The following is a 25,082-nucleotide window of genomic DNA, read 5'->3' as shown; positions in this document are numbered from 1 at the left end:
AGAGTTTCTCATTGAGAGGCTTCTAAAAAAAAACTGTGTCCACTATTTTTCATTTTGGGAACCTAATCTGAATAATAAATGATACTGTTTCAGAGTTGGAATCCAGACAATCAGCAACGTTAAGGCCCTCATTAAGGAATGAATCCGATGACCTCAGACGTAAGATGCCCTTTACAGTGGCATTTGTATAAATCACAAGAGAGTAGCCCAAGGCAATAAACCAGCTTGACATGAAATATCTCTGAGTGTGTGGGGCCAGGGTTCATAGCTGCTGCTGCCAAGGCTACAATGGGCTGTGTAAGGGAGTGTCCATGTGAAGGACTAAAATTTCAATCAGAAATGACAGGGCTTGGAGCAGAGATCTAATACCTCATCCTGACTAGAAAATTTTATTTGGTTAGCTTTGTAGGTGTATATAACCCATTTTGATCTTCTGCATCGGGCGATTTTATGTCAAATGCAGATCCCAAACAAATTTCCCATTTAATTGGAGTGTTTGAGGTACAAATCTAAACAGTCTTCAGTCTAATCTGCATTCAGTGCCCATATTTCTCTTTCTGGTGACATGTCCATTTGATATTCTAGTCCCTTCACCCCCTGTCTCCCCCAGGATTTAATAACTGTCGAGAGATTGTGGCAGTGTGATTGGCAGAATTTGCAGTCAGTCATTACAGTTGGGTTAAAATGGGACTGAGAATATGCCCACGTTAGTAGACAATGCCTCCTCTTTTTAGAGGGTTGTCCTCTGCCACTGAGGAAGAAGTGAGGGTTGACAGAACTGGAGTTGCTTTGAGATGAGGCCTAAGGTTCCTGCTCTTCCAAGGTATGAGTGGGGTACCCTACAAAATGCCCGCACTACTTATTCAACTTTACATCTCCTAATGCGAGTGCAGTCGCAGGGTGTTTTCTGTTCCGTTCTGGAGCACCGAGCCAATCTGTGCATTATAATCCTGGCTGGTCCATGTTAAATTGACTGTACACTGTATTCGTAACTGTGTCCTGCTGAGAATGGCACGGCAGATTGTTCAGTGGTGATCACACTTCACACGATAGAAACATAAATCCAAATCTTCTTTTCCAAACTGTCAGTAATTGCTAACTGTTGGAATGGCGTTGGGAGTTGGAGTGAGGTTAAAGTGCATTGATTTCAAGCAGAATCATTTCCGACCTTTTCACTGGATCACCAGAGCTGACTAGGTTGCACATATTTTAGATCTGTTTGACTTGTATGTGGGCACCATTATGTTTTGCAGCAGTGGTGACTGGCATTCACTGTCTCAGACAGTTGACAGAGTCTTCAGAGTGTCCTGGGGTGGGGAGGAGGAAGCTCCTATGAAAACCCACAATTGAAAAGAGGTCCCCTGGTACTCTTGAAGAGATCCCTGATTAAGGAATCGATCTTGTCCCAACCTTTCCTGCTGTTTACCCAGTGAGTGGTGCCTTGCACTTGGGTGAACAGGTCTCATGGCTGGTGACAGATCAGGGTTGGCAATCCGAACAGGGGATTGAGGGGAAGGTCACTGGGGAAATGCAGCCATTTCTGCTTGCCGTGTGTGAGAGTTCCTGGGATTTTAATTCCCCCCGCTGCCGTTTGTCTCCTGACAGGTGCCTTGCAGATTGAGAACAGCGAAGAAACTGACCAAGGGAAGTACGAGTGTGTGGCATCGAACAACGCCGGAGTGCGGTATTCTCCTCCTGCTAATCTTTACGTGAGAGGTAGGGAGCGGCTGATTACTCAACACCCTCTCTCGAAGGGTGCTGGGCCTCTCGCACGATTTCTGTGGCCTTCTATTTCCGGAGTGTTTGTTTTCCATTAAGGCAGTTCAGCACAGGGGCGTATATTCCAGTTAAGTTGGATTCGGACATTAAAACTCCTGGGAAAACTCATCAGATTTCCTGGGAGGAATTTTGCAGCCATGATGTCAGGTTAAATTTGCCTATTTTTGATTTCCTTCTTCAATAATAAAAAACACCAAACAGTTTAATATACCACGGTTTCTTTTTCACGGTTGCTCTCCTGACAGAGAACCGTGCTCAGTAAGGTTGGTGAATCAAGCACGGATGTCAACACGCCTGAATAGCGTCACTCTGTGAGTTGGACGCCAACTCCAGAGGCCCCCATCCCATCCCCAATCTTGCTCACCAGAAGACACTATGGGTTCAGCTGAACTCCACAACAGGAGAGCCTTATCGCCCTATCCCCATAACTCCACCTAACCTTTCGGTCACTCAGGGCCAATTTTAGCATCGCTAATCCACCTAAGCCTGCACATATTTGAAACTGGAGCACCCGGAGGAAACCCACTCACACACGGAGAGAATGTGCAAACTCCACACAAGGCAGTCATCCAAGGCTGGAATCGAACCTGGGTCCCTGGCCCTGTGAGACAGCAGTACTGACCACTGTGCCACCACCGTCAACCCAAACAGCAGGAGATAATTTCAAACAAAATAGTGGAGGTCTAAAACAAAGGGAATCAAAAATGAAGAGCTCTTTGTTAAACTCAGCAGAATGGCTAATCTAGTGGTCATTTTCGGTCACCCAAGTTGTGCAGCAAACCTATGGGCGATGTCATACTTGTGATGCCACTATCCTAGTTCTGTTTGATTAAAAAATTAAGCTTATTCATGATATTGGAAGGAAATGGTCATGTGACATTCCCCTTTTACCCACTGTTGATGATGGACATTCAATATCCATCAATAAACACACCCAAGTGCCAGCATTTATTTTGGCCAGAATCCAGTAGCTACTAGATTGAGAGATATAAAGGCAGGAAGAGACATTAAAAAGTGTTCTTTCATCACAGCAGTGCCCAATTTAGTGACAGGCGTGTTGGGATCCACTTGATGCACCTAACAAAAGGGCCAACTGGCATCATGGGAGTACACTGTTGCAGCGAATCTGACTGCAGCATTGTACCATTCATTTTAGTTGAATTAACTGCTGATCACTCAGTCTATGGGCCAAAACGTTTCAAATCCTCTTCAAATCATGTGATATGCGCCCCTGTTCTACCTGAATATAGGCTACAAACTGCAGCTAGTGAGGGAAGGAGGGAATTCAGCTTTTTATGCAACTTGTTATTACAGAATTTGCTTGAGCTCAATTCATGAGAGTTAATGTACAAGAACAGATATTAAAAGGTCCCAGATCTCACTGGATCTCTGTCCATTCCCAACTCTTTGGTCCAAAGAGGGAATTCCATTTTGTAAAGTGTGCATTAGTTTGGAATAACTAATTCCCATTTATTTTACCTGAGTCTGTAGTTACCTCAGCCTGGTCCCATCCAATTGGAAACCCAGCCCATGGAATAGTAACTCCTCTCACTGAAAACCATTAATAGATAATCATTGATTCATTTTCAGAATGCCGTAACTTCAAATTTAACAGCTATTTAGTTATTTAGTGTTCTTTTGTATTTTCCAGAAAATTTACATTTCAAAAAATTCTCGAGTAATGTGTCACAAAAACATTTAAGGGGCATTGCATAAAAGCACAAAATGGCTGACAACTCTTCCCTCAAAAAGCTGGAATGGAAGATCAGGCCAGTGGATTTTCCAAACCATCTAAAAATATTGTTGGTCCTCAACTATTTAAAATAATTTACAACACATTTATGTAACTTTGGACTTTGATCCAGTGATTATTGATTGCAGAGGAATGGAACAGGATTAAATATTGTGCCCTGAATAACTTTTCACAAATTTGTGTAAATCAGGGTTAAACTTTCTGTCATAACTCAAACTATCAATTGTCTACCTAGTTCCATCCAGACATGACAACATAACTATCAGCTGGGAATTGTTGAATCTACCAATGATGCCAATACCTAGGAATAGATACTGGAAAGGGCCGATGGCAAAATGACTCCTAAAAATTGGACAATGTTCATGTAGTGCAGAGAGACCTCGAACCCCTCATAGCACTAGGGTTTAAAAAAAATCTTGGTCCAGTTCAGCTGATCCCAAATGAGACTGTTATAAAGTCGCTACAACAATGAACTTTTCCTGAAACCATTTCCGAATCCTTGCTGATCATTGTCATTGGGATATATGTTATAACCAACCTATCTCAAGAGACTGTTAAGTGAAGTGTGCTGCCTGGACATGTAATTGTGTTTCTGCCTAATTTGCGTTGTCATTTTAAACACAACTAAATGCCAAGTGTATATTCAAAGTTTTCTGATGGCTGGGGAACGGCATATTAACAGAGACGGCAGCAATACAGCAGCATTGTACTGTGCGATTCAAACTGTAGGCATCTCCAGGGGTGACAAGGAAAGAATTGAGACCCATTAGCGATTCCTGTGGTTGGTATCCTATGAACTTACCCATGGCAGAGAACTCTTTAAAGAACCTGCATGTGGCTTATCAGTCCCTGATACAAGACAAATCTAGGTAAAATGAATACATCCCCATGGCTTCTTTGCAGCCTCAGGAGGCTTATTTTCTCATAACTAAAATAGACGGGACATCCAAAAATATCTTAGGCTGGGAACAGGTGACAAGAGACCAGGTGGGAAATTATTTGACGGGTTCAGTTGTAGAATAATGAATACAAGAGAATGATCGTGAAGGACTAGATTGTCAATAACTTAAACTGCAAGACCAAAGTCTCAGATTGGAAAGAAAACTGGTGCGTAGCTCTAAAGACCAAAGTTGCAACTATGATGAAAATTGCGTTATTGAGGAGGGTATCTCTGCTCGTGCAGAAAAGTCTGCAGGCGCTCAAGGAATGATTGAAGGTGCCTCTCTTTTAGGCTCGCCTGCCTTTTGTGGAGAAATTCCCCGTCCCCGTTCGGCACCTCTCCACCATGGCACAACTGAGGAGCTCTGTCACTGCCCCTCCCAGAAATGTTGCTCATTTCTTGCCTGTCATGTACTCTGTCCCTCCATGCGCAATCCTATGTGTGCCTCGAGGCGAACAACCCTTGCCTTCAACTTCAAATTCGAAGGGGCTTCTGAGTGGAGGACTGAATTATTTCAATTAAAGCTTGTATTCTTTGTCACCCCCCTGAATAAAATTGCCCAATCAGAATGAATTGATACTGAATTCTGAGCAGTTCTGTGCTGCAAATTCGATTCCGTTGAGACATGAGCAGGAGGATTCTCTCATTAAATTTTGGATTTCTTAACAGCTGACAGAAAGAAGACTTTCATCCCATCCATCTGGGCATAATTCCAGATGCAGCCCGGGGGATGAAAGAATGGCAATCGGCCCTCTTTTTTTTTCTCTCCTTCTTATAAAAAGATGACATTCTCCAATATCTCAGTGTTCACTGGAGCCAAATCCTTGGTAGCAAAATGAAAAGCTACTTCAAGATGTTTGGTGTTTCAGGTGTTGCAAATTCTTTGCAATAAAGCAGGCAGCAGGTGGTGTGGCATTTGTTTAGACTATATTGCCATATTGCTGTGCACAGCTTTGCCTGAAATGAGGTCTGGTTGCTCTCTACCATTCGTGACTCCTTTCAAATCTGCAATGGGGCTCATTTCTGCCAATGTTTAGTTGCAGGAAACAGACAGAGATCCATATCCATAAAACAGAAGCAAGTATTTTGAAAGCAAAAATGCTCTTAATCTTGCTTCAGGGGAACTAGTCTATCAAACTGATTTAATACCACAGAGCCAAGGTTTTCGGAGCACTAATTCACCTATGTATTTTTAGAAATCTTGTATAGGACGCATACGCACACGCACACACACACCACTCATGCACACACGCACATATGCAGACATACACATGCACAGGCACACATGCACAGACATGAAACAGCACTCGGTAAATTGGTGCCTTAATGTCCAGTGGCAGGGGGAAAAAAATGTATGATATTGACAGTGGCAGCACAGTGAAGGCTTTTTAACCCTGTGCCAGGCCTCATTCTTAAAGATGTATCCACTTAGTTCCATTCTCCTGCCTTTATCCATGTTCTTTTTTCGCTCCTTGTTTTTAAACTGGGGAAACCGAAGTGAAGGCCAAGGCTCATTATGCAGGTTACAGTCAAGATTAGCAGGAGAAAAAGCAAGGAAAATGAACACTTAGATGGATGGTCAACTAATGTCTGTTGGGGAGTGATGAGCCATCAATCGAACGCGAGACGAGTTGCTGTACAAAAGTTAGGCTTTAATAAGCTAGACGTTAGTCCTGCGGTCGACTACAGTAAATGGACGACCGCCGGGTGTTCTGGGTATTTATACCTCGCTCTGAGGCGGGGTTAACTCAGCCTCTCGACCAATCGGGGAGCCGTCACATGACTGGTCTCAACCAATCGGTCGAGAGGCACATGACCGACCAGGGCCAGATGCACAGATCAGACATTTCTGCCATGTGCACCCCTCATTATTGATTTGCGCTCCCAGAAGGGAACGCCTCCATAATGGGAGTGGAAAATTATGACTAATACTCCCCCCCCCCCCCCCCGCACCCCCCCCCCCCCCCCCCCAATCCTCAATGAGTCCGAGAAGTAGAAAGCAAATCTATTGACCATAAAGAGATTATTTTCCCTCTACCCCTGCCTCCTAACTAGCATGCCAGAGACTATGTGGTCTCTGAGCTTTATTCCCTTCACAGGCAAACATTTCTAATGTATTCTCTATTCCTCTTGTTCGAACAGTACAAAGCTGCTCGAGGCCATCCTCTCCTTATGCTGTAACAACTAATAATTTGAGAATGATGAAATGACAACACAAAGGGGAAATATTAATGCAGTATATTAACATAATGGCTACACTGTAAGTAGATCAGCATTGCCAGCTGAGAGTTATGAATTCACTCCACCAACTGTCAATTTACCAGAATACAAATTGTTAAAAAAATTATCCTCTTTGCATGCCTTCGATATAAAGTACCATTCACAGAATAAGAAAGTAATTTGTTTTTGTTAAAATTTTGTTCTTTCCTGGTGCCTGTAAACCATCAATGCCCCTGAGCTCCCTCTTCAAAGGGTAAAGCGGTTGCCAAGGCAACATTTTGACCCTGCATTGGGGACAGTTGCTTGATGGTCGCTTCATCCTCCTGAAGATTTGACCTCTGAGGGTTCAAAGGTCATGGATGAAGTTTACGAAGGAAAAGTAAGATGTCATTTGAAAACTTCTACTTTGAACTACTGCCATTAGACAAGTTATGATATTAGGAAAGATATAAATACCAATTGGATGGAAAGGTGAAAGGTCATTGGTGATGTATTGAAGATAACGCAACTGATTTTTTTCCTGTAATTTTAATTTTGATTATAAAACGTTAGGGGGATGGATATTTGATCCCTCTCCGAGCTTTGCTGCCTAGCCTGCGACATACAAGGTTTGACTGTGTTTAAAAGGGATTTGTGGCCGCAATGTGGGAACAGCGGACTCCTCTCATGAGCAACAAGCGCGCAGTCAATTTGTAGAACAAGGCCTTGTCCAGAGAGCTGCAGGCTGACGCGCGCTCAGCACAGAGGCTGAGAGCTTGAGTCGGTTGTTCCTGCCCAGCGATGGGAGCAAAACAGCTGCATCTCTTTCACTTCTCCAGAAGGTTGCTGTGGTAGGGATAGATGGGGCCTAATTATGGAACCTTCAGGAAGAGCGATGAAATGGCAGTTTTATTTCTGGGGAGCTTGCCATCAAAATTCTGAAGCCAACCGAAAGAAGTGAAAGAGATGAAAGGGAATAAAGGAAATGTTTAAGTTATGTGTTTTAAGATAATACATCAGCCTTGCGTTAGTTTTTATTTGTTTTTTAATTTGATTTATCAATGGAATTGTTTGAACTAAATATCAATTCCCTCAGAAGGACTAATTATTGAGGCGACACATAAAAAAAATTGATTCTTGAAGATTTAGGCGAAAAGGTCAAAGGTCGTTAGTGAGAGTAGATGTTGCAGCTAAAAGCCTTGAAGAGGCCTTTTTACTCTCTCTGTGTTTCCCCTATTTCTCTTCTCCCCATGTCATTGTGTTCCGCATCAAACCCCCTACATCCCTCAGAGCTACGAGAAGGTTGGTGTGTTTTTCTTTTTTACTTTTTTTAACCCACATTACATATGAATAATCTTTTTATTAAAAAAAAACTAAACCCCCACAGCACAGTTCAGATAATTTGCACTAGTCTGTGGGTCCCCGTTTTTGCATCCCAAAAGTTTCCCCCCACTTGTTTTGGTAATGTGTTGTGCCTTGTGGTGATGATACCTTGGCGCTTGTACACTGTTGCCTGGTGCATGACGGGAGAATGTAATAACATGCTGCATGCTGCTATGTCACGCTAAAACATGCTATGACAAGACAGTGTTCCTGCTGCATTTCAATGAGGTTTCAAGGTTTGAAGATGGGCTTGGAGCCTTCCAGGCATCTGTTTGTAATATTTACACTTGGATTACACTAAATAATAACTACCTGATGAGACAACTTTGTGTGAGTGGGAGGGGGAGGGAGGAGAAGGCAGATTTTGGAATACAAAGGAATTTCTGGGTACATTTTGTGATGTACATTATGGGTTTGAAGTGTACGGTGTTAAAAGGTAAGATGGAAGGTAAGGTGCCAAGATGGCAGCCTTTGAAAGGTGTTGTGCTGTCTTCCGAGGTTTCCCCGCGATGGTGGCAATGAAGTGATTATGTTGCATCTGACACGTCTTGAGGTCGTTTTTAGAAATCTACCTGATTTTTCAAAGGTGATTGTGAGGGTATGGGTGCAAATTGAACAACGTTGAGGCTCAGCGGAGGATATTGACTTCAGGATGTGACCGATGGGTACATAGGGAAGTGCAGGGCCAGGAAAGTCTATTATAATCCATCTGAAGAGTCCCATTGTCTATTGTACACCTCCATCAAACCTTTCTGCAGATAATTATTCATCGCTGTTGCATCAGCAAATGAATCATCCCACTGCCTTCTTTGGTAGACCATCATTTCATTCATTCACCATTTTCTGTGTCAAGTAGTTGACACTCGCCATCTTTAATCCTGTCTTCAAAGTTTGATGCTGTGTTCTTCAGCAGAGTCTGTATTAAACATGTTGATCTTTATCGTTTCTATCTTTGAGGATTTTAAAACTTCAGTAAGATTACCTATGAGCATTCACCTCTCATGTGTCAACATTCCCAGCTTTTGTAGAATTTTCTTCATATCTCAGATGGCTTAATCCATCCATCAGATTAGTTGCTCTTTGCTGTATTTGCTCCAGGCGGGTCCTGGACCAGAGCTCCTTCCAAACTCAGAATTACCTACTGAGATTTGTGCTTTTTCCTCTTGCTACGCAGGCGTATGTACCTACACCGCATGGACTGCAACAGTTCAAGAAGCTGGCTCACCACATCCTTCTCCAGGGCAATTGCGGACAAGCAAAAAATGCTGACCTAGCCAGCAATGCCCACATTCCATGAAAGAAGTTTTATTAAAAATCTGATACGCTGCTATACATTATGATGGTAGCTTCAGAAATCTAGTTCAACCAAATTATGAAGGCTTTTATTTTATTCTTCGAAATGCAGATGATTCCTCATCCATTAAGCCGCTATACACCTCCCACCTCCACTCATTTTCTCAGATACTTGTCCTTAGAGCACTCACTGGGAGAATACCAGGAATCCAGATTAGTTGCACAGGCATGTGTATGTTTGTGTGTGCGTGTGCGTGTGTTGTGTCTGTGCACGTGTACCTGTGTGTGAGGGAGAGAGACAGTGACTGTCCCAAAAAGGGGAAAACTGTAAGACAGGGGTAGAAAATTGATGCTTCAGTTTTTCTTACGTCTTTACAACTGAACAGCATAGACAAGTTTGTAAACTTCAAATTGAGCTGATGTGGAGTGTCTCTTCTTGTGTGCCTCATTTTGAACATTAGCCCAGCCCATGGATCGCCCATAGATGTTGATGGTAGCACAGCTTCAGTAAATGTTAGTGATGGTAGCTGAGTTTCAAAAGTTGCCTTTTCTTTTGTGATGAATTCCTAAACATGAAAAGTAAAAAGTTTGTTACCCCTACAATAACGTTGCCTGTCAGGGAACAACCAACTCAAGAGCTGAATTGGCAGGGCTGAGGAATACTTCTCATCACCACTGGGGAATAAGGAATGGGGAGTAAGAAAAACCTCACGATTCAAAAAGCTTAGTGGGTCAAGCTTTAAAATGCCACTAAAGGATTTCCCAGCACGAGGAGTGTTTGAGCCCTTGCAACAATAAAAGAATGGGCCTCTGGAGGTCCAGCAGCAGGGTGCCTGCTTGTCTGCCTGATCTTTTTCAGACCATCCTGAGCTTGAGACATTGGATGATGTCCTAAACGGAACTGAAGTATTCTGTGTCTGGGAGAAAAAGTGAAGCCAAGGATAGGAAGGATTTAAAAGAAGCCTTTGAGTAAATGTCACACCAGCAAAAAATGATGATTACAGAGAAACCTTTGTCACCTTCCCAGCTGGAGGACACAGAAAATAACAGGGGCAGTAAATAGACTGCTAACCATTCTGAAGTGTGTGATATCATGTGTGAGCCAAGATAATGTTAGCAGTTTGTATAAGAATGGAGGACAACACATGCCAAGCTTAACTCTGTCTTCAGCTAAGGCCCACAAGCCTTCCTTTTTTTTTATAAATTTAGATTAGCCAATTATTTTTTCTAATTAAGGGGCAATTTAGTGTGGCCAATCCACCTACTTTGCACATTTTTGGGTTGTGGGGGCGAAACCCACGCAGACACGGGGAGAATGTGCAAACTCCACACGGACAGTGACCCAGAGCCGGGATCGAACCTGGGACCTCAGCGCCGTGAGGCGGTTGTGCTAACCACTAGGCCACCGTGCTGCCCCCCCACAAGCCTTCCTAAAGAGGTCTTTAGATATCAATCAGCAGGAGGGAATGTGCTGATTTTCCCATCTCCCTAGCCCACGGCACAGAGATCAATTAGTCCGTGCTGCCCAGACTGAGGTAGATGAACACAGATAGCGATTGTAGCTTACCAGTTGAGTCATTGGAATTTCAGTTCCACTTCATAGATTTCCTGTCTCCCATTCCCAGAAGAGAAGAGGACAACCTGCCTGCCTGTTCAAGCAATCACTGTTTGGGGTCACACTCCATTGAAGATGTACAAATGTGGATACAGAGGTGATTGACCCTCTAGTATTCCTCTTCCACTCAATGGTGCAGCACATTGGCACCACAGTGCACACCGGTGCACACTGCCACTATATTTTTGCCCAGAGGCAAAGTGACTCCATGGGGAAAAAAAATTAACTATCTGTTTCATAATCAACTTCACTGTATCTTCTCCCACCTCCCGCCCCAGCATAAACACACACAGACATTAGACACATACTGTGCCGCGTTGCTGGCTTATGATAACGACATTTAGATTGAATATCAAACTTAAAGGGGAAACAGGACTCAGGACTGGAATCTCAGCAGAGATGCATTGAAAGAATTAAATAGTTTCAAGCTGAAGGAGATAAAACAGGAGCACCAAAAAGAAAATAAATCTGCCAGTCATTTGAAATATTCTGCGCTGTTATTACTGCTCTTGGCTCAGTCCCTATTTGGTCCCATAATTCATCGCGAAGAAGGAGAAAAGATAGAGGAAGAAAGAGGTCCCTGATGGTTCCTGACAACAGTTTGCCCAATAAAGCATGGCTCCGCTGTCTTCATGCCACATTTAGGCAGTAATTAAAACTGGAAATGGGCATTTGAATTTTTCCCTTAATTTTGTGAGGATTTACTGTCTCCAGTTCTTCGTGCTCACCAATCCTCCCATCTCAGACCCTCTATTCGGTTAAATTTGAAAGCCATTAAGATGAAAAATATTCCTACCCTGTAGGTACATCAAAGTAAGTGGAGATGAAAGAAAATAATTTTTACATAAAGTACAGCCCCTATCTCTTAAAGAGGAAGTCACATGATTGACAAATTATATATTTCAGTAGTTTGCTGTCCAACAAAATACTTAAAGGGTTCGACAGAGTAGCTGCAACTATTTCGGCTGAATTTTGTTTTCTGGGGCAGGGTTAAATTCTGTCCTGACCCAGCGTTGCTTGTGCCCGATCCACATGCCCTGATTTTTGCTCGAGAGACCAGGTAATGGCCAGAGGCCTCCTCAGCCATTTGTAAGCCAGAGACTAGGTGGACTGGAAGGTGATGATGTTTAAATAGTAAAATGGAGCACTCCCCACCCCGCACCTCCTCCCCCACCCTGCCTACCTCCACACCCAGGGCCTGTCATCAGGAGGTTGCCTCATTTTTGCCCACTTTGCGGGCCCCACTTGCCCACTGGAAAATGGCAGTCAGCACGAGAAAGGGGCCTGAATCGGCTAAAGTGACTGTTCATCACTTGCAGCCAGTGGTGTGAAATTCTGGGCCCGTCCACCCACGTCGGGAGCCTGTGGTGTTGCAATAATGTTTCATGTGGTATCTAACATCATTCCTTTGGTCAATCCTGACATTTGAGTATAATTTCGGAATTCCAAATCCAGTGTTCCCCAGTGGTGAATTACTGGGTTCAAAAACAACCTATTGCAGCCGTGGCAACTTGATGGGGTTTATTAACACAGGTCCTAACTGTGATACCTGTGACCCCTGGGCTGTCAAGGCCGCATTCAGATCAGACTCGCTCCCTGGTCTGTTCAATTTAAGCTGTGGTAACAGCAGAAGAAGATGTTGTCAAGTTCCTATCCCTGGTCACCTTCCCCCGAACATGTGAATCCCCAGATCATCAGCCTTTACCGTGCATGCTGTCGTTATCTTACTGGCACTCACTGTGGAGGCTCCTGCGTAAAGAAAGACCAAATCAGATAAATTACCAAGATGCCTTCCCTACCTGGGGCACCATTATCTCAGCATGAGTCATAGCAGAACCCAGTGAAGAAAAGATGAGAGGGGGGAAAAAAAGCTAGATTATCCAATCTTATTTACTACTTGTCCAAGTGACATACAGTGACAGTATAACAACGCTGCACCAACCTTTATTATTATATTGACAGGCTGTCCAATTGGTATGTCAGACACCACTTCAGAGCTTGCACAATCTAATGAAAGTCACGGTGCACTAAGCACCCTGACAGAACACTGGTATAGAATGAACAGAGCAGTCTTCTGAATCAGCAGCTTTCAACTTTTGGTGCATTTTGACAGAACGGCCTTTTAAGACTGCCACGCAGTTCACTGTGCCCTGCATGCTGTTTTTGAATAAATCAAAACGGAGTCATGGGGTAGATGTTTAACTTCATGCTTGAGCATCTGACTGGCGTTGCAGATCAACTGACAATTATGGGGTCTGCCCAATTTTAATTGAAGTCATTGCAAATGGCAATCGAGTAGTTTCTTCCAAAAGTAACTGATCCACAAGGCCAGTTTCATACCTGGGCGACGAGTTAAATATCAGAAAGTATTGCAATACAGAAGGGGATACTTCAACCTATCATCCCTGTGGCAGCCTCTGGAAGAATGCCTTTATAGTCACAGTAATACTTTCCTCTGTTCCTTCCTCACTTCCTTGTGAATCTTTATTTTTCAGAAGTTTATTTCCTTTCCTTTTAAAAGCTATTATGGAGCGCAAAATGTCTAAATTAATTTGTGGCGGGTTTTTCAGGGAGTTTCCCAACGGCTCTGCCGGCGAGTTCCCCACCGCTATTCAATGACATTCAGTCACCTTTTTGGGCCCACGGTAGTTTCTCACCGGTTTAGCCCACATTTTGAATTTTGTTTAGCACTGGGGAGCTGAACTACAAGATCGGGCCGCCATTTGGAAAGGGTGCTCCAATCTCTAAGTGAGCTTGTGGGTCCCCCCCACCCATGGGCAAGGTCACCTCCCACATACATGGATACTACCCCATACCCCCCAAGTGAGGACACCCTGTTACGGGGTCCCTGGGGGTCCCCCCTCTTCAGGCTCCTCCAAGCCCCCTTACAGCACCCCCCTTCCCTTCTAGGACGCCACCCATCATTCACCTTGCCTCCTGGAGGCCCCTACCTACCTGCCCTGCACGCCCCCACCCTTCAAACACCCCCCCACCCACCCTCATTTCTTAAGCATGGTCCTCTTTATCCCTGACCCTTGGCAGTGTCTCCCTAGCACTTGGGCACCCTTGCCTGCCACCCTGGCATCAAGGCAGTGCTCCTGCTGGCTTGGCAGTGCCATCCAGGCACCTTGGCAGTACCAGGGTGGCAGTGCCATGGTGCCACCTGGGCGTTGCCAAGGTGTCTGCATTCCAGGAGGAGGACCAGAGTGCCACCCTGCACTTACCCTGACCACCCAGGGGTATCCACTGGTCCAGGAGAGCCCCCGGGTGCCATTCCGCCTGGTTCATGTTTGCGTGGACCAGCACTGATCGGCGCCCAGCTGCAGACTACCTGGGGAGGTCGGAGAATTGATGGAGGCTGGTGGATTCTGGGCAGGTAGGTCGTAAGTAGGTTTACGACCCACTTCCACGAGCATCATTCAGTCCCGCCGGTGTGGGGCGGAGTTCCGACTCCGACATCTCATGGGACTTCGGAGAATCTCGCGAGGCACAGAGCCTGTCGGGAGGCTCGCTGCAAGCCTCCCCCGGTATTCTCAGGCCGTGTTGTGCTCTCGCTTGAGCGCCACGGGGCCAGAGAATTGCGCCCATGGATTCCGCTGCTGTCAGAAAATTCTACTAGCTAATAATCTTCTGTATTTAAAAGAAATAGCCTCTTACTCTTTTGGTAATGTGACATTTCCCCCTAATTACTAACTACCCAATTAATGGAAATAGATGTTCACTATTTATCTTCTCAAAATCTCTCCTGACTAGGAACACACAATCTCCCGTTAACCTTCTCTGATCTAATTAATAGAACCCCTGTTTCTCTAGTTTTTCATAACTAAAGCATCACATTCTTGGTATTGTTTTAGCTTCCTCTCCATAATCTGAAATCCTTCCTGAATATTGAATGAACATGTTGCTGTAGTCTGTATGAGGGTATGACACCTCTATAATCTGTCAATACTCCCAGTTTATCAACCATGCCATTTTATCTGGTGGGTAATTGATTGGACTCCCAAACACAGCAGACAACAGAATTGAATAGATTCAACACGGATTATAATGTATTGATGGATTCTCACTCATGACAGCCACTTGTTAATCGTGGATGGAGAATGTGTGTCGTTGTCAGATAAGGGCAGGAGCAAGCCGTTGCTGCCTGTTGTCACATGGTTAGGTGCAGATGTATAAAATGGACCCTTGGGATTGAGGGAGAAAGATAGAGGCAGGCACCCAAAGATCTATGTCCCAGAAATGACCAGTGTCTCAGGTGGATGAGAAAGCTGTGCAGACAGGTACGCACTCTGTCATTGTGTCCATTTAACTGCAGGCTGCATACGTCTTGCGAAAGTCTTGTGTGTTGGGCCCGGAAATCTAAGACGATTCACTTACAGCTATGGCTTCTGCTTATTGCTGCCAATAACTGAACTAATATTGATTGCAGAGGCTTAACTGCAATACTATCTGAACAATGTTGCCATTGTGTTGATATTGTATCTTGAGTACGAGATGGATGAAGCTGGAGTATATCCACATAATCTAACTTCTTTGGTTTGGGAAAAAGAGCCTCAATGAGACACATGGCATACTGACAACAAACTGCTGAAACTACATGGATTGGTAATGGTTTTCAAGTTCAAGTTTTCATCTCTAGTCCCAAGTCGCCATCAAAGTCAACCTCCCAGATCAGTGTTATTTTGTGAGTCAGGCGGTTGGTCTCATTACTGCTAAGGATGATCCTTGAGTCAGCCAAACTCCCAGTGTGGCAGAATGTGATGAAAGCCTGGGGTGAAGACCAAAGGTAAAATTTAATATCTCATTGTAGTTAGAATCATAGAAAGGAGGAGGCCATTCAGTCCTTCGAGTCTGTTACGCCATTCATTATGATCCTGGCTGATCATCCAACTCAGTAACCTAATCCCACCTTTCCCCCCCCCCCCCATATCCTTTGATCTCCTTCGCCCCAAGTGCTTAATCCAACTGCTTCTTCATAGAAACGTATTTGTAATGGGAGTCTAGGATCATCTGAATGAACGCACTGATAGCAAGCTTAGTTTGGAGAAATAGAAAGCCACCTTTACTTCTGGGAGGGTGCGCACTCTCCTCTTTCCCTCTCACCTCTCAGGTTATGCACAGCCATGACTGAGTTGGTGGGTGGGCAACCTGACTTCAGGACCTCACCCAGGCATCTGGAAGTGTGCCAACATGTGGCTTTCCATTGAATTTGTTCTCCTTTCCCTGGGAGGAAGTGCCTAGCCGACAAGAAGTCTCCAAACTCCATGATGGGGAGAATTTAATTCCTTTGAAGGTTATGGGTCTGTGCAATGAGTTTTTAGCTCAATGTTGCCGACTATAATGTTTCACCCTCCATCTGGTTAGATTCAGAAATAGCTGAACCTTACTCCACTCCCACAATCACACATCTCCATTGCCATCTTCCACCTCTACACTGAGGGCTCAGAGATGTTTCTTGCATCTGATTACGATTAGTTCAGCTTGATTGGACAGGTTTCGATGATGATTTAATAGTGTCTTATTACATTCAGCCACGGCTCATAGGAGGGACAATAGCCTGCATCATTAAAAATACTATAAAGCAATACAAAATTAAATTCTAAGATTAAAATGCTATATGCAAAAATGAATTAATGATCTCGCCAAATTGAGGACAGGCCAGAGAATTGACCTTGGCTGCATCCTGCAGTTTTCCTGCATATTCTTTGCTTGGCAGGAACATACACAGATGGCTCTTTAGTGCATTAATTAGTTGCATTTGTTTTAAAAAATAGCAGTAACTGTTTGATTTGATTGACTGGTGGCAGTCTGTCATGGATGAAGAAGACTGATTAGAGGCAACATATTGTGGCTTTAAAGAGTGGGCCTGCAATAAGCCTGTTGCCTGGACAACAGTTGGTTACATCTTTACAGTGAAATCCATCACAATTTGGATTTGCCTTAAATGTTGAAGGAGTCTGGAATCCACACAGATGCCTGTGCAGAATTGGAGGCAGGAGGAATGAGAGAAAATTCATTAGCTGTTACCTGGCAAACATGGACTCTCACTGGCACCTGGTGCAGTGCTTTAGCACAACCCTGCTGCTTTCCAGCTTAGATGCCAAAACTCCCCCAAGGTGAAATTCGAGCCCAAGCTTGCATGGCACTGTCCTTTTGACCTGTGTTGACTGGACTGGCCCGATGATTGACTTTGTTTGCATGGAGGATCCATGGCCAAGGAACAGTAAAGCCCATGGGCCCATGAGCAAAAAGATCAACCTACAATCTCGCAGTGATAGTTTCAGGAGTGAGTTATGGAGTGCGTCTTGAAATAATAAATAGCTGTATACAGAGGCAAACTTGTACCTCCATACTCATTTTTGAATAATTTAATATTCTTTCTGATGTGACGTGACTTACGACATCATCGAACCTTATGATGCTGAGATATGATTGAAATTGGTGTTAAGTGCTGGGCACATGGTACAAATGGGGTTACAGTTTACAAAACACGTGTTAACTGTGTCTGAAAGTCATTCTCTGGAGTAAACAAGAGTTCTGAATGTCAGAAAATCAATGCCAAAGGACTCTGTATCAGGTAGTTATCATTATGCAATAGGACACACTCTGTGTAGTGGAAACACTGAACTGTCTGGTATGTTGAACTCTTCCTATGTTTGCCTGTCTTTGCTCTTGCGAACCTGCATTGCTTTTCTCTGTCTTCCAATTGATTAGATTACACCTTCTAAAATCTACGGTCCATTTCAAACCAGTTAGCTGTCACAATAGAAGGGATACGGTGGCTGACCAACTTTGTGTTTGTTAACCTGTAACAATAAGGATTTCCAAGGAACCTTAGAGGGCTCACCTCACCCAACATCCGCCACATCTATTCCCATCTTAGGGTTTGGACTGTCCAATTCATTATAATAACGCAATGTCATTTGGGAATGACCAATGAGGGTCAATCTAAGTCCTGATTCAGCGTAGATCTGCAGTTCTATTTCGAGCAGCTCTGGTCTCCTTGTAGTGTGTGGTTCAGGATTATGACATATTCTGCATTGGAGGCCACTCTGAATTGTTACTCTATTAGCAGGTGATCCCATCTTAAATCAGCTTTTTTCCAAGTGCCTGAAATGTTGGTTCATGCGTCTAATTTACATTCTCCCCCTTAGCACCCGTTAACAAGGCCAGTAAAGTTTTATGTATACATTTAAAAACCGAGTTCCCTTGCCCCCTCAGTGGGTGTAATCTAATTGTAGTAATGAACTGGAAGATGCAAATTATTGTGGCTTTTCAACATTTTGGCACGGAATATGGCTCTCGCCAAAATGGCAGATAATCTGTGCCTTCTGGCTCATTGGTGCTTTGGTGACTGATGCAGTGTAACTTGCCTTGTGGAGGTTATTTGGTGATGAAGTTCTCCCCTCTCCCCTCCCCTCCTCCGCCACTACCCACCCCTCCCTGAATGTACTCACTGTCACATTCTTTTGTGAATCAGGGCTCGGAATCAGCCAAACAACGTTGCCACACTTTCAAAGTAATAGTCGAGAACACCTCTTCTCCCTTCTCCTCCCAATTTAAAACAAGATGAATTACATTTTCTTCTTTTGAAAGATGAGCACTTGCAAGGCACAACCGAAACGGAAGTCAGCTTCTTTCTTTCAGTGTGTACTGAGCCAATGATGAAACCCTTCCCTTGAGCCTTGTCATAATTGTTTCTGTGACTTTGTTTTAAGCGGAACCCAATGCAGAAGTCAAAACAGCCAATCTCAGAGAAAGCAACGCATCATCACACATAATGTTACATCGATAATAAGTGCTGACTGATCACATTACCGCCATAATGCTGTTCCCAATGAGAATCGAAGGTAGAGGAAAAATTACTCGTGGAGTACCTTACCCGTCTCTCAAAAACACCCAAAGCACTTTGCACATTGCAAGTCATATTAATGTGAAGTGATTGTTATAAAGGTGAATGTGGCAGCCATTATTTTACACAGCAAGATCCCAGAACCAGCAATCCAATGACTCTAAATTCGCTGGCGTGAGTCGAAGGAGGAAGATTGAAGCGGGTAGGGGGGGGAGAACTCCCTCCTATCTTCAAATTAGGGATATTTTAACATGCAGACAGGTAGATGGGGCCTCAGTTTCTGTCCTTCAGTGTTAAACTCCAAACATGCAACACTCCTCTCACTCCTGCACCGGTGTGAGCCTAGATTATTTACTCAAGGGCTTCTTGAACCCATAAAGTTGGGAGAGGTATCACTACAGTGGGCAGGCTTTAACAATGTGATCAGAAGTATTTGATTTGAAGGTTATCGGGGTAGGTGCACACATAAATAATCAAACATTCATTGATCAGGATGTTCAGTGCTGACCTTGCGCTCCCTGAGCAATTAAATATTGTAGTCATGCAAAAAGAAGCAAACCTTTTCCCTCGCTCTTTAGAAATCATTTATTTTGTGTTATCTCAGAGGTATCTAACGTAGAGCTAGATTGCACATGGAGTTCCGTGGAGCACAATCCAGACTGTTGACATTATTCTGTAGATTGAAATGTAGGATGCACCCTGGAAGAGTTAGAGGACTATAGTGAGGTCATGTGGCATGCGTGGAAGACTACTTGTCATGTCTGACTTGGAAAAAGCCCTAAACTGCCTGAATTAAAAAGCTAAGACAAAAGCCTACTTTCTCCGGCTCTCTTCTTCACTCCCCCTTATTGTGATTTAAATTAGGGACCCGTGAACATCTGTCACTGTGCTCAGCTCAGGATGATCTATATCCTGTGCCCGTAGGTGAGGTCAGGGTTGTTTCACTACCTACTTGGAATAATGAGGGATTAGAAATGAATGCTGCCTGTGCAAGTGACATCCAGGAGATGGTAAGTGCCTTTACAGCAATGGTTGTGGGCCAGGAGGAGAGCAAAAGGTGACTTTAAAAAATAGAATAAAGAGGGAGGAAATGGAATATGAACAAAGGCAAGCGAGATATTTAAAAACAGACTGTAAAAGCTTCTACCTGTATATTAAAAAGAAATCTATAAAAAGCTGAAGTAAGTATTGGTCCCTTTGAGGCTGAGACTAGGGAATTAATAATGAGAAACAAGGAAATGACAGAGACTTTGAACAAGAATTTTATATCTGTCTTCACGGGTGAAGGCACAGAAAGCATCCCAAGAATAGTAGAATATCAGTGTCAAAAGGCAGGGAGGAATTTTTAAAAATCATCATCACAAAAACAAAGTACGATGAAAACCAAAGAGACTAGAGGCAGACAAATCCCCTGGACCTGATGTCCTGCATCCGAGAGTCTTGAAAGAAATGGCTCCATCTTCCATAATTCCCTACAGTCTGGAAAGGTTCCACCACCATCAGCATCAGATGCTCCTTCCATCCCAACAAACGTAACACGCCCCCTCTGGAACTCCTCAGAGGAGCTGCCCCTGCCAAGTGCCAACCTGGCAGTGGCAACCTGTGTCAAAGGACACACGAGGTAGCCTTTGAAGGAGCTATTCTGGTGGTTCAGACTATCACTCAGTTTTGTAGTGATCCAGACAGACTAGAAAAGCCCTAATTCTGAGCTGAGAGAGCAGATTAAGGTGTGCCAGCAGTAGGAAAGCGACAACTGGCCTGGCAATCCCCAGGTTAAAGAAGGGAAAAGTTCAGCATAGAAAGGTTCGAGGCTCTTCAAGACATTACGCTTGCATGATGTTGGCTGTGGCCAGGGGCAAGTTAGTATGATGCCGTCCACAATTGAAAACGTTCACTTCATCTACTTATCGTTCTCCATGTGACATGATGCCAGTTCCAAGAGGGATGATGGGGAGAATTTTGCTAAAATGGAAAAAGCAAATTATTTTTGATATGCCTGATTTATTTTGAAGCTGCTCCCAGGACCTATGACTCTAATCCTCTGCTTATTTTCTTTGTGTTTGAAGCCTACCATATCATGGGTCCAATTGCAGCTTGATTACCATAGGCATGATTCAACTTAATGGGAAAAAGTCCCAGAGAGAGCGTGTTTAGCCATGTGTTTCCCGGCGCTCACAGTGCTGAAAAACACATGGCTATAAAACGCACCCGAGTTAAATAATGGGCCTCAGCGGGGAACGCACGGCCGAGGCCGCTCATAGTGTCTACACCGAGGAGCTCCGCTTGCTGGAACTTTATGGCATCCTGATCTCCGAGGTCCCCGACTCACCCCCTGACCCTCCCTAATCCCCAACACACAATGGAAGGGTCCTTGGTCCAATCATCAGCACACAAAAATTCCAGCTTGGCACCTTGGCAGTGCCAGGCTGGCACCCAGATGGCACTGCCAGGCCAGCACTGCCAGGCTGGCAGTACCAAGGTGACACCAACAATGCAAGGGAATCACCCTGCCCAAAGGGCATGTACCTGGGGGCACCGATCCCCTGGGAGACCCCCATGAGTGCCGTTCTATCTGATCCCTGTTTGTGGCGACCAATACTGAACGCCGCTCGCCCGAGGTCTCCGAGACAATGAACTCAATGCCAGAGGCTGGTTTAGCACAGTGGACTAAACAGCTGACTTGTAATGCAGAACAAGACTGGTAGCGCAAGTTCAATTCCAGTACCGGCCTCCCGGAACAGGTGCCGGAATATGGCAGCTTGGAGTTTTTCACAGTAACTTAATTGAAGCCTACTTGTGACAATAAGTGATTATTATTATATACCTCGAAAAACTGCATATTAAATTGAGGCTAGCTGTCTCACTCTAATATGCAGATGTGCTAATAAGTGTTGGATGCGACATACATCGCAACATCTTGCGAGATCATGTTAAATCCCGCGAGGTGTTGCGAGCCAGGTAAATCCTGGGAGCGAGGTCTCCTGGCTCTTATTGGCCACACTGCTCTGCAGCGAGCTGCTTTTCGGATGCGGCATGGCCGTTAGATTGCGCCCCATGACTTCTACTCTCAGTTCCCGCTAATATTGATATTGGCATCTCTTGGGACAGTGCCGGAATATCCAGTTGTTACTTTGTCCTTGGGTCTTCAGGATATGACTGGTTCAGCAAAGATAGAGGGACTCCTATTGCCATCATGATGAGCACAAGGGTATATGTGAAGATCTGTGGCACGTGTGTCAAGGGTGGCAAAAGTTAATCCCATTGAATAATGTTCATTGGCAGCATCTCAATGATTTTGCTTCTCAAGAACCCGAGACAGGCTATTACCCACAGGCCCAAACAATATGTTGTGAATTTAGAGGTTGATTGGAGGAGGGGATCTCTGCCTTAAGAATTTAATACAGTAAGAAGTCTTACAACACCAGGTTAAAGTCCAACAGGTTTGTTTCAAACACGAGCTTTCGGAGCACGGCTCCTTCTTCAGGTGAAAGGAGCCGTGCTCCGAAAGCTCGTGTTTGAAACAAACCTGTTGGACTTTAACCTGGTGTTGTAAGACTTCTTACTGTGCTCACCCCAGTCCAACGCCGGCATCTCCACATCATGGTTAAGAATTTAACACATTCACCTAAAGGTATTGAGCAAAACTATTTGTTACAAATCTGACCAAATTCCTTGGGCTGATTCGTCAGCATTTGTATCCATGTATCCCTTGTTTGTACCATAAACTTCCCTTCATGAGTTAATCTCTCTCTGACTCTGCCTCCTCCCCTAACATGAACAATCCTTCAACTTGAGGGCCAGAGTTCTCTGGCTGTTGGAGTTTTCTGTTCCTGCCGACAGTGCACCCCGCCCGCGGGATTCCCGGCAGCGGGGTGGCTTCAATGGGAAATCCCATTAACAAGCAGCAGGAGTAGCGAATCCCGTGAATGGTGAGCTGCTGAGAAACACATTGCTGGGGAGAGGGGGGATGCGGAAAACCCAGCCCCAGATTACAACAATTACATGAATAGTACAGGATTTGCTCTGCACACACCTGCACAGGTACAAAGACAGGAACCTGGGTGGACCCATGTGTGTGCTTGCACATGTAAATAGGCACATGTAGGCTCATTGGTTTGCACACAAATATGACCGACATACCGACAAGCACAAATGCCAACCTTGGCATGCACGTAGTGAAAGCTGAACAGGTTGACTCCTGCACACAGACACAACTCAGCATAGACACACACATCTTTACAAACACACGCACACACCTATAAGCTTAGGTATGTTTGCAAATGGACACATTGACATGAATGCACATATTTATTTGGGTACAAACGTAAACCCTCCTGTACAAATGCACAGAGACACAAAATTAACTGAAATGAAATACCTGCAGAAGAATCTGAACAAATATTAAAACAGTTAAACAACAAAATGTGCCCCAGATATTTTATTTCATGTTAGACTAGGCTAGGGAAAGGAAACTGATTAAAAATATTCTCTGGCACTGCCATTGCCTCATTAAAATGCACCACTCATTTGGCGAAATTTATTTTTAAATTGCTCATGTTTGGCTGGTTTATGTTCCACAAATATACGGCTTCCATATCCCCTTTATTGTCCTCCACGGAAGTGTCCCTTTTTTAAGGTAGTTGCGTTTCTGCTGTGTTTTGCAAGTGCCTCTCTTTCAGATCCTTCATCTGCCTTTCTTCCCCAACTGCCGTTCTTGATGCTATTTTCAATCTTCAGGCTTGTTAGTTGTTTCCCTCAAGCCTTGATCCACATGTCCCTGTAGTCTCGGTCACAAACAGATTGATGGTGCTTCTCTTTCAGTTACTGCCAGTTCAATATCCCTCTCTCCCTCAATCACCATGGTAACTCTAAATGTATGCATCTCACATTTGACCTCTGCGTCTCTTTGCAAACTGTATCTTGTACGTGTAAGTTCCTGGAGCCTCTCCCATCCGGTGCTTGCTGGTGGTAATAGTCCAATATGACTGTGGCTTGGCTATGGCGTGTTCATTGTTGGACCGTCCGCATACCACACTGTTCACTGCTGATAAGCCAACCGCTTTCTGACGTCCATGTTGTATCTGCAAGAGGATGATTGGGGCAGAAGTTGTGGGGGGGTGGCGGTCGACGGGGATGGGGGGTGGGTGCTGGTTGGGGTGGGGAGGGGCATGCCACCTGATAGATTGGGAAATCTTGTCTTAGTCAGTGGTCCCTTATAACTCATCAGCAAGAATGAGCCTGGGTGATCGTGATTCACAAGAACCTGTGGTCTTTATTTTAGTCATGGAGCACTGCACGAACCATACTCAGAGAAATGAGGTCTTGAAATAGGGAGCCGTGGTAGGAAAAGGAGCAAGCTAAATTTGACATCTTTGATCAATAGAGAATTTGGGCACCAACTCTGCATATTCGGTATAATCCAGTGACAGGAGTATTGAGGGAGCATGAATCCAAAAGACAGATTCAGAGATCTGAAATTTGTCTCTGGCTGGATGCCAAGGTTTTTCATGTCTTGGTATTGTTCCTTTGCTTTGACTTCTCAAATCATGGAATACAGACAAAAGGTGTTCAAAGTTTAGATCACTGGAACGCTGTTTTCTGTTTGTTTGTTATGCGAATTCCTCCTTTATTTCAAGTTACTTTTCTTCATTTTCCCATTTGGTCTGTCCTGCACTGTGTAGATTGCATGGCTGAGAGAGTGGGGCCATTTCCCATGACCCTGGCGGTGTCGGCCCAATATCTGTTCCTGCAAATCATTTGGAAGTGACCCACAGAGGCTTTCCTTGAAGAAACGCTTCCTATAACGAGGCCCAAAGCCACTTGTGACTTGTTTCCCCCTTCACCTCTGGGGTTTGACATCCTGGGCTCCATACATAACCTGACTGATTGTGGGATCTTGACCAAGTTGGTCAATAAATGAGGACAAGAGAATATTTGTTGCACCAACAGGTTTTCTCCCTCCTCCATAGATATTAATCATTCGGCTGTACTAAGGTGCACAATAATAGCCAGACCAGGGGTGGTAAATGTCTTCTCCTAAAGTGCAGTGACTTTGGAGAGCAGTCAAATTCCAGCCCCATGAGTCCAGTTCTGTGTTGCTTAGCCCATTATGATGATTTGTTAATAATTTTCAAGCTATGTGACCAATATCATAGACTGGTGGCCATAATTAACAAGGACATAAAGGGCATAAAAGTCAAATAGTCATTCATCTCTGAAAGCACTGAGGGACAGCCATGAAACTTTAGAAGAACAATATCATATTGGC

At 44.3% G+C, this 25,082-nt stretch overlaps 1 protein-coding gene across 36 annotated transcripts in view; it reads left to right on the top strand.

The window, feature by feature from the left end:
- The window catches only part of LOC119952981 (receptor-type tyrosine-protein phosphatase S-like), a 561,150-nt gene that overhangs the window by 335,226 nt on the left and 200,842 nt on the right, over positions 1-25,082 (top strand). For 23 of the 36 annotated variants that reach the window (XM_038776673.1, XM_038776701.1, XM_038776684.1 and 20 more), the window contains 2 exons: positions 1,606-1,716; positions 7,962-7,973. In XM_038776673.1, the coding sequence (XP_038632601.1) occupies positions 1,606-1,716; positions 7,962-7,973 (123 nt within the window). The remainder of the gene's footprint in view (positions 1-1,605; positions 1,717-7,961; positions 7,974-25,082) is intronic. The other 13 variants (XM_038776700.1, XM_038776702.1, XM_038776699.1 and 10 more) reach the window with 1 other exon arrangement.

Source organism: Scyliorhinus canicula, chromosome 18 (genome assembly GCF_902713615.1).
Source record: "Scyliorhinus canicula chromosome 18, sScyCan1.1, whole genome shotgun sequence".
Lineage (NCBI taxonomy): Eukaryota > Metazoa > Chordata > Chondrichthyes > Carcharhiniformes > Scyliorhinidae > Scyliorhinus > Scyliorhinus canicula.
The sequence above is the reverse complement of the archived record's forward strand: the minus strand, read 5'-3'. Positions and strand labels throughout refer to the sequence as shown.